The sequence below is a fragment of the Cyphomyrmex costatus genome, unplaced genomic scaffold (assembly GCF_001594065.2).
Source record: "Cyphomyrmex costatus isolate MS0001 unplaced genomic scaffold, Ccosl1.0 scaffold567, whole genome shotgun sequence".
Taxonomy (NCBI): domain Eukaryota; kingdom Metazoa; phylum Arthropoda; class Insecta; order Hymenoptera; family Formicidae; genus Cyphomyrmex; species Cyphomyrmex costatus.
The window spans coordinates 51,695-62,040 of record NW_017279855.1 but is presented as its reverse complement, the minus strand read 5'-3'; the positions used below and the strand labels follow the sequence as shown (position 1 = coordinate 62,040).

The window sequence follows — 10,346 nt, the reverse complement described above, 5'->3', positions numbered from 1 at the left end:
TCGCTATCAAGTAGTAGGTAATTGTAGAAAGAGGCAATTACACATATAAAACCTTTACTACATATTTAACTCATGAGTGGTAATACAAAAAAAGGCGGAAAAAAAGCCAAAGTTGGATGGAGTTATCAATTGAAAAAAGAAGAGCTAATTGACGAATTCAACAAGCGTGAATTAACAGTCGACGAAAACAATACAGTCGAAAACCTTCGAAAATTACTAGTCAAAGCCGTGAAAATAGAAGCGTTACCAGAAAGTTCCACAGCAGAAACAACAAGCGAAGGAAGCGCTGATAATAAACAAGCATCGAATGATAGTACACAAGATTCGAACAGCAGCGAAGATTCCTTTTGCTGGATTCACACTGCATCCGATTTTCGTCGTACGACGACTCTGCAACCAATCAGGAAACAAAATTTTGCTTCGTATCGATGATACAATTTTTCTGATTGGTTGCAGAGTCGTCGTACGACGAAAATCGGATGCAGTGTGAATCCAGCATATGACTGTTCTACCCATAAACTTAACAAACTATAGACTGAGCGTAAGCCTGCGGGGTAAAGCCCTAAACACAATTCGAGGGAATAGCGATAGCGATAAGTTTCAACTTATTAGAAATCGAATACATCGGAATACGCATTTTTGATAGGTTGAAACTTATCGCTATCGCTATTCCCTTGCATTGTGTTTAGCGCTTAATAATAAACGAGGTAAGGGGAAATAGCGGACAAATTCGGCTATTTCCATAGATATACGGCTCGGGTATGTTCGAGGTTACGGAAAAGAGTGTATGAATCTCACAATCAGCAATTTTCAATCCAACATTTATTATATATGTGTAAACAACATCTATTATTTTGCGATAATGTGTCGAATGTTTCCGAATCTAACCGAAGTTTATATATCCGACTTCGATACTTCTTTTGTCGGTCATCACATCCCCTCCCTTGTCTAAAGTAGCAGCTAAAGCGGGCAGCACAGACTTTTGCATAACGCATAAACCATATACATAAAGAATTTGATTGGTCCATTGACTCATGCATAAGAAAATGGACCAATGAAATTCCTTATGCACATGCTCTATGCGTTATGCAAAAGTCTGTGCTCCCCGCTTTTTTTGGAAACGGAATAAGACATTCTCTTGTTCATCTCATTCATCTGTTAACTGTTATGTATCTAAGGCCTTTCTAGACACGCGCACTTTTGCAAATGTCCTGTACATTTTAAATGTCACAGCATTAATTCATATAATATTTATATTTTTATTATTCTTTTATTTTACGTGACAGGGACGAAAAAAAAGTATTTCGTCGTTATTATGCGAATTCTGCGAGTTATATCTTGAACGTATGTGACACGTATCATGCGAAGAAGCTTCGCGCGTTATGATGTGAGTATATAAGTGCAAGTTTAATACAATTAACCGTGAGTGATGTTTTAATCTTGTTTATATAAAAATATTATATATTATATATTTTATACGTATATAATATTTTGAATTAAATATGCAGAAGCAGTTTGATATTTCTACTGAAGACGATCTTTCATCAGATCTTGATTTGCCAAATCCAAAGTAATTGCTTTGATTATAATCCATTTATATCTTATAAAAACTATATATAATCATTGATTTTTATCTTTCAAGAGTAACACAATCTTATCAAAAATTGAAACTTGCTTATCAACTACCAAAAAGCGAAAAAAACGATCAATCAAATCTCAAATTATTATCAACATCATTACATCAAGTTCCGATTGTTAATAGTCGATTCACTGAAGCAAAATTATGTAAGTCAGGTAAAGCCCATTCTATAATTGCGTAAGCGTAGTTGTAAATGATTGTAGTTGTACAAATTATCAATTCACAGTCAAATTTGAAGAAAATTTTGACTGTGATTAATCAATTCTTACAATTACACCCACTTACGTTTACGCAATTGTAGAATGAGCTTAAATATTAATATAAAATCTAAATATATAAGTTTTAAATATTAATAAAAAAAATTAAAGAAAAAGATAATGTTACTTAATAAAAGTGTTTTGTATGAAATAATTTTGACAAAATCGTTAAAATTTTTTACTTTTTATTATACATTTTTACATATACATCATTTTGTGGAGATAAATTTTAGTTACCAGAGAAGTTGACTACCTTGCTACGCCACAACGCTTCTCAAATATTAAACCTTCTGCGTCATATGCTTGTTTGAAAAGAAATGAGGTAAAAATACGAGGTATAATGAGAAGTAATTATAAATTATTGAATACTTTGGAGTAATTATTTTTGTATGTTAATACTAGGTACATTGTTATTCATAATTATCAATAATATCTAATTTGAATCATCTAGTAATATATTTTTAATACATTTTAATTTATAAAATTCCAATGCTTAACGTCTTATAAAGAAATTCTGGATTAGTATAAATTTATTCTCTATTATTAATTAGGGTGTGAATTTAAAGATATATTATTTTTGATGGATGAATGTTTCGCGTCTGTTTGTAGTCACAAGAGGTAACTGTCAAAAAAAAGCAGTCGAGCGTTGGTGAAACATTTGAACGGAAAAATAAATTTAATGAAAAAATTTGGTAATTATTTAAAAAATTAAACTTATTATATATTTAATTTATTTATAATTGTTTTTTAATGTTTTGAGACGCAAGTGGTATCATATTTATTGCCTATCTTGTTGGTAACAGGAAGCAAAGTAGTACACCACGAATTGTAAGGGCTATTCAACAGAACAGCAAGAAACGTGAGTTAATTATTAAAACTTTTAGAGATTAATTTAAATTATGGAATTTTTTAATCAATCCAAAGTAAATTGATTGGTAATATCCTACGCACAGACAACAGTAAAAGCAGCGTTATTGTGCTTTATCACGATAGATTTAATGTTCCTCCATCATCTTCTTCGAACGCTCTCGTGCAACTTTCGAAATCCAATCAAATACTAAAAACGTCGCACGTATCGCGATCGGAAGTTGTAAGTTCTGCATCACCTGATAAGTAAGTAAATGAGTGATATATCATTGTAGTGGAAAATATATTTTTTTTAATTTTGACTCAAAAAAGCAAATAAAAATATTTAACTGATGTAATAAGATAATTTTACTCGAAAAATATGTTTAAAAAGGGCAAAAATCATAGAAACTCCGGAAACTCTGTCTCCGAGATATTCATTACGTCGACGAAAAAATATTTCCAAAAGATATCATATATCAAGACAACAACCTTTTTTGAATATAAATATTTATCACGCAAATCGAGTAGAGCGATTTATATCTTCGCTAAAAAATAAGTGGACACCACTTAAAAGGCAAATAAAAATAAATTCCAAGTATAAGGATTTAGAGTGCACAACCAAGCTTTCCAAAGATCCTGTTAGGCCACAATCGAGAACAATTACTTATCATATCAACGAATACGCAACGAATCAAAGATCGCGTAAATATATCAAACAAGAGAGAACTTGGAAAAAAGGATGTTCGCTTGTTGAAGTCGCTGTTTTGAAACCTATGGACTGTCATTTAGAGTAAATAATTTATTGGAGAGAGATAAATACAACAAATACTCTCAAGTAGTAGAAATAATATATAATACGACTTTGTAGAAAAGCAGAGAATGCAAAAGGTAGAAAGTTGCGATCAGCACCTTGTTCAAATCTAGCCTTGCCGATGAAGCAGACAGAAATTTCTCCCAAAGAAACGACGAGCGTTAAATCAGCATTCATCGTGAATGACGGTAACAAAACAGATTGTGGTGTGTTTCCTTTCCAAGCTACACCTAGTGGTAATCTCAAAATTATCCCAAATCAGGTAAGAAAGATTTCGTTTTAACAAATGTTATAATAAAACCATTTCAGAAATATCGGTCTCGAAGCCAGACATAGCATAGTCGTTCTAGGTTGTATTCGAGTCGAAGAAGTTCAGCGTTTTAGCTGCTGATCCGAGACACACGAAAGTCAACGTCAAGACTGAGTTTAATCGATCGGGTAACAACATTGGCACATCCGTTTTCGACTCCTCCAATCGAACAAGATATATCGATCTTCCGCCTGGCATCACACCGTCGACAATTGATCAGTTGCAGGTGAAATTCAAAGTTTTTACTACAGTTATTGTGTTTTGATATTGTCTAACTAAAATATTACTTAATCGACAATAGGCACAGAAAAGATTACCGCATATCGAAGGAAGTTATAGATCACGAATGCAACCAAGTATAAAGTCTCCATCAGAAATGGAACAAAACCATTCGGAACAATCTACATCTCATCAACTTTCTCCAATAAACGAAGTACCACTTGCCTCGTTAGTTCTCTTAAATTTGATAGTTGCAAAAATTAAGAACACATTTATATCCTTACAACACAGATCAATTTAGCAATATAACAGTAACATTGCGTATATTGCGGCGAACTTTTATGCTGTGTGGATATAACAATTTTGAAAAATTAAGGTTTTTTTCATTTTAACATTTTACTATTTTTTTTTCATTGGAAACAGATTGGGATTTACGAATAAACAACCGATCAATTGGAATAATATAATTCTTCCAGAAAAGAGTGACTTATATCAAGAATTAGCTATACGTATCACGAACTATAAGTAAGAAAAGAGAGAGAGAATTTTAAGTGAAATTTTTAAACGAAAAGCTCTGTGTATCATATTGCAAAAGTGATGAACGTTTTAAAATTTAAATAAATCATTTTAATTTGATTTTTAATAGGAAACAATTTAAATTGTATATGTTTTATTATTAGCAACAGTTTAAAAACTAAATTATATTAAAACAAATATCTCTCTTTATTTGTTCCGCTAAGGAATGCTGACTGTGTTATCCGAATTGATCACGATGAATTTCACTGTCATCTTCTTGTTCTGCAAAGTTATAGCACATTTTTTGATGAGAAAAATTGCAAGAATATTGACTTATCTGGCGTAAGATCTAAATTGCATTTAATTAGACGTTACATAAATTTTTTTACAATTGACTATCTTAAATTTTGGAAAACTTTAATATAAAAGCATTCTTATATGAATATCTTCACATTCAAATAAACTTATAATTCATATAATAAAGTTATATTTAATAAAATTAGCTTAAAATTTAAAAAATATAATTTGTTATATGCACAAAATGTAGAGTAGCATGACTTCCAAGGCCTTTTCTATTATTTACGACTGGATGATAAGTCCAATCAATGAAAGTTGTCAGCTTTTACGAAGAGATAATATATTAGAAATTTTTATGGCTGCACAGTACTTGGGGATCAAAGGTACGATTCATATCTCATTATTAAAAATTTTTAATTTAAGGTAGAATACATTCTTGCCGTTTAAGTGTAAAAATAAATTTAACTAAACATTTTTATATAATATAAAAAATATAATAAAACCGATTTTTTAAATGAAAAACATATATTGTATTTTATAAAGAATTAGAAGAGCAATGTTGGGCATTCATTGATAATGATGAGCTCTTTTCCGAAGATACTGCTTTCTTACTATATTTGGATGCAAAGAAAATTAATAATACTGCAGTAATGGAACTGATGGTGCCGAGAATTATGAAATTTTTCTTAATGCTTGTTAGCACAAAGGATTTTTTGGAATTATCAGTGGACGAATTATGCTTACTACTAAAATCTAATTATATTTGCGTCAATAGGTATAATCAATGTCTATGATATAATAGCTTTTCGATAAATGTATTTTATATATAAGAAAATTTTATAAAAAACTTATGCAATCCAATTATTTCTAAAATGTTAATTCTTTAAAATTTTATTTTTTGATAAAAAATTGTGTTTATTTAAAAAATTATATAATAGATAATATAAATTTTATAATAATAAAGAATATATATCAAATATCTTTTTTTGTCTATAGCGAAATGGAAGTTTTAATGTCTGCCGTAAGATGGTTAATGCATGATTGGAATGAAAGGAAGCGGAATATGTTAGAAGTACTTAAATGTGTTAGATTTGGACTTATAGCTCCGTGGCAACTAGTAGATGTCAAAAGAAATCCCGAAAATCCTGAATTTATGGAATTGATGTCTTATTCTGAAGTGCAAAAAATGGTGGATGATGGCCTCGCGTATGAACTCTATTGTTAATTTAAAAAAGCTTTAAATCAATTCATGTATAAAATGTGAAATTAATATACAAGTAAGCTATATATATATATATAATTAATATGAAAATTTACAGATTTGTTATTATAAAATATTGGTATGGTAATCAAACTGAAGATTATTATCACTGGATCGATTTACTTGGACTTAACGAACCAACTAATCGTAATTGGGCAGGAGAAGACAAAGTAATTTAAGTTTTATTAATTAAACAAGTACTATATTTTATTTAATACATATTACACTAATCTTCAACAATTATTTTTTACAAATTATATTTCAAATAACTAACAACAGAAAACAATTTATTAACTGTGTTAATGTATTTTACGTCTTGCTTCAGAATTATGTTACATATCGTGAATTTCTGTTATATCTTGAAGAGTATCAAAAAACAAACATCTCTGAGTTAAAAACAAGAAAAATTCAAACGAAACCTATCTCTCCTAATTCTCCTCCTAAAGATAGCTCACTATTATCTTTAGAGAGAATACGTACAGATTGTAATCAAAATCATTGTTGCATAGATTCACATCTTTTAGGTATAAATGATTATAAATGTATTAATATTATAATAACATTATTATAATTGTATTAATATTATATAATATTAATGTTACATATAAAGTAAGTGATTAATATTATAACATTACTATAAAGTGTTTAACTGCGGTAATAGTAAATGGGAATATATTTTGCAGTTACAGATAATTTTTTATATTTTTATAAATTTTTAGAGCAAGTTCTTTGTCTTTTAAAAATTTAATAATTTTGAAATTTATATAAATTTATGGTACTATTTAATACTTTCATCGAGGATATTTTTTATTCTATGTTTATTTTTAGAACAATACGACACATCGCAAACTCGAGAACCAAAAAAGTATGTATCAAACATTACAACATCATCGGGTATCGTAATGTCATCTGAAATTCTAACTAAGTGTCTCGGCAATATAGGCAAAAGTAATATGACAGCGGTGAGAAAGAACTTAATTCAATTATACGATTATTTAGTTATAAATTATATATATAAATTATATATATATAACTAAATTCTATCTAAATAAAAGAAATTTGTCAATTTTGTAATTTTACATATACATAAAGCAATTTTTATAATTATTATAAGTGCCGGTTATATAATTTTGCAATTTAATTTTTATATAGAAAGAATATTTAATAATAATAAAGATAATATTTTTACTAGAAATAAGAATGTCAACATAATTATCGTAGGTAATTTATAATTAAGTTAATTTTTATACACGGTTGAAAACTGTATCATTTTTATTTATAGAACAAAAGGCAGTGCGACGGAAATAAAAACAAATCTATCATTCATGATACAAAATATTGTGAGGCAAATGAATTATCCAAAAAACCTTTGGATTTTTTAAAAAATACGAAATCTATGTATGAACATCATCATTATGAGATTCCAACGGTATAAATGTTCCTGTGGATCTTGTAAAAATATAAGAACTATAAAAAATTAAGGAATAATGAAAGAAAACATAGAAGTAAAAAAAATTTAGACATAAAAAGTAAAAAAATTTAACTTTTTATTAAAAAATTTTAAAAGACAATAATATATGCTAAATATATACAATCATAACACGAAATAGTCCCCGTAAGTATTGTTTCTTATAAAAAATTTTGAAGTATTCCAGCAACATTGCAGCAATATCCCATGCAGCAGGTTGATGTACGTTATTTGTCGTTATTTTATTCATATCAAAATAACATTTTTAAGGGGTAAAGTCACTCTAGAGCATGAAAAATAAACCTAACTTTATGAATTTTTTTTCGAGAATGTAATAAAAAAAAATATATATTTTTTTTATGTCTTTGTTGTACATACATTGAAGTGTAAAAAAATATTTTTTTATAATGATTTTGTTACAAAATGGCGGCGCTACAGCTCTGCAATGGTAACATCTTCTCATGGACAATGCTCCGCGGCCGGAACGACAACTCCGGCAATTTTTAACCTAGAACAAAAAAGCAAAATTTTTTTAATTTTTTAAAATCTACATTCTAAAAGCTAGAGAAAGACGTACGGAAATTGCAATATACCGTTTTTTTTTTAAATGGTACAAATTTAATGTAAGTTTTACATTTAAAGGGTAAAAAATAAGTAAAAAATTGTTTATATAGAAAAAGTATGCAATATAAAAAAAATTCGTACGTCTTTCTCTAGAGAATGCAATTTTGAAGCTACAGTTAAAATTTTAAGTAAATCGGTCAAGATTAGTAGGAATTATCTTTCCAGCTAGCTTGGAGAAAGTTATTTCGAGAAAAATGCGATTAAAGTTTTATGTATAACAATCAGCGATAAAAATCTTTAATCTAAGATGTCTGTATCATACAATAGGCCTTCCTCATTGATGTTCTTTTCTTCCTGATTCTTCTTGACCGATTTTAGAGATGATAGAGTCACACGTAACTAATTTCTTTTATTATTTTCAGAAGGACCCCTTCGTAAAAGCTATAAATCTTATAAAAAAGTATGACGCTTTAAACTTTCAAAAATGACACTTTAGGAATTTTTCTTCGCTAGAAGATCTTTTGTGCCTTATTTCTAAGATCTTAAAGCATCATTTAAGCAAAAAAGATAAAAAACGATTTTTTGAAAATTTTAGGCTCTTAATGTAATTTTTATATCAAAATAACGACAAATATCAACTTGTACCTACGTTGTAACTTTTACTGCAATATTACTGAAACTTTAAAAAATGTTTCTTGCTTACTAGGATTGATATGTTAAAAGTAAATTGAACATCATGTATTAAGTATTCGAGGACTTATTCAAAAACTCATGTTTTACTTCTATTCTTAAAACTTTCATTATGTCCAGTATTTTACATGTACTTTATTATTATTGCGTGCGACAAAAGTGGAATGACTTTTAATACATATAACATATTTTTTATATAATATGTAGGGGAATATATGGGAAAGTGCAATTGTGAAGATGTTAAATAATAACTTGTTGTAATTGTTATAACATACAACTACATGTATGCAAAATAATTTTAATTTTGCATACAACGTATGCATAAAACGTACAAAATATACGTACATGTACCTGTATATACATATACATATATATATTTAAATTACGCGTGCAAAATGTTTATAGGTTACTGATAAATCAAGATATGAAGATCGACAGGAAAGAAATTACAATCGCAAGCATTTGGAACAGAATATTATATTTCCCCTCAAGCAACAACAGAAAGTAACAAAAAAATCAAGATGTATAGAAGATTACGTTGATTCAGCTAAATCTAAAGAAGAAGCAGCTACTATGATACAAGCTACGTATAGAGGCTATAAAGTTAGAAGAAAATTTGACGAAGTTAGTAAATGTTAATTAACCATTATGACAAATAATAGAATCTCATTTTTACGACCGTACAATTGTTAAACAATAACAAGAAAGAAGGATGCACAAAGCAAAGCCTATCACGGTCAAAGCTAGATCAAGATGCTTATTATCATTATGTGTGAATTTATATATCGCGTATGTAGTTCTCTCAATCGCGTGCCGAACATTTTTTTCAGACTTACAACGCAACTCTAAATAACTACCGCGGTAATACTACTTTAGTTAGATTGACAATCAATCTAACAAATTTCGATGCTTATAGCATCTTATTAGATCTTAATAATATGTTGAAAGACATACATATATTAAAATTTAATATTAAAGTAATGATAATAACCATTATGATTTGTGTGCTTTGAGTATAAGAGGAAAAAATTTCTTTAGATGTTTTTATTTTTAAATAATATTTTTTTTCGCGTAATTATAAATATAAATATAAATTTTTTATGATAAATAATATTAATTATTCTAGATTTAAAATAATATATATGTATACATATGAACTATGTCATTAAATATATAAATTGAATGATGATATCAATAGACTCGTAAGATTTAAAATCATAGAAAGTGAAAATGCCTAATCGAGTCTTGGAACAGGATGTTAGTGTTTTATTATCATTGTGTGAATATTATATACCGTGTATGTAGTCTCCTAATCGCGTGCCGAAATTTTTCTTCAGACTTACAACGCAACTCTAAACAACTACCACGATAATATCACTTTTTGTTAGATTGACACACAATCTAAAGATTATTATGTTTTTGACATGTTATAAGAAAATTGGAGTTTATATTGTTTTTCTGTTTT

General features: G+C 28.3%; 1 protein-coding gene across 1 annotated transcript in view; it reads left to right on the top strand.

Annotated features, from left to right (window-relative positions):
- The first annotated feature begins 1,502 nt into the window (after positions 1-1,502).
- The window catches only part of LOC108779232 (uncharacterized), a 10,617-nt gene continuing 1,773 nt past the window's right edge, over positions 1,503-10,346 (top strand). Inside the window, exons 1-20 of the mRNA XM_018546603.1 lie at positions 1,503-1,570; positions 1,643-1,785; positions 2,130-2,218; positions 2,506-2,588; positions 2,700-2,755; positions 2,850-3,009; positions 3,137-3,535; positions 3,614-3,818; positions 3,907-4,092; positions 4,168-4,313; positions 4,509-4,610; positions 4,826-4,943; positions 5,149-5,281; positions 5,442-5,673; positions 5,895-6,104; positions 6,218-6,329; positions 6,485-6,683; positions 6,988-7,121; positions 7,442-7,588; positions 9,287-9,505. Coding sequence (XP_018402105.1) covers positions 1,503-1,570; positions 1,643-1,785; positions 2,130-2,218; positions 2,506-2,588; positions 2,700-2,755; positions 2,850-3,009; positions 3,137-3,535; positions 3,614-3,818; positions 3,907-4,092; positions 4,168-4,313; positions 4,509-4,610; positions 4,826-4,943; positions 5,149-5,281; positions 5,442-5,673; positions 5,895-6,104; positions 6,218-6,329; positions 6,485-6,683; positions 6,988-7,121; positions 7,442-7,588; positions 9,287-9,505 — 3,141 coding nt within the window. The remainder of the gene's footprint in view (positions 1,571-1,642; positions 1,786-2,129; positions 2,219-2,505; positions 2,589-2,699; positions 2,756-2,849; positions 3,010-3,136; positions 3,536-3,613; positions 3,819-3,906; positions 4,093-4,167; positions 4,314-4,508; positions 4,611-4,825; positions 4,944-5,148; positions 5,282-5,441; positions 5,674-5,894; positions 6,105-6,217; positions 6,330-6,484; positions 6,684-6,987; positions 7,122-7,441; positions 7,589-9,286; positions 9,506-10,346) is intronic.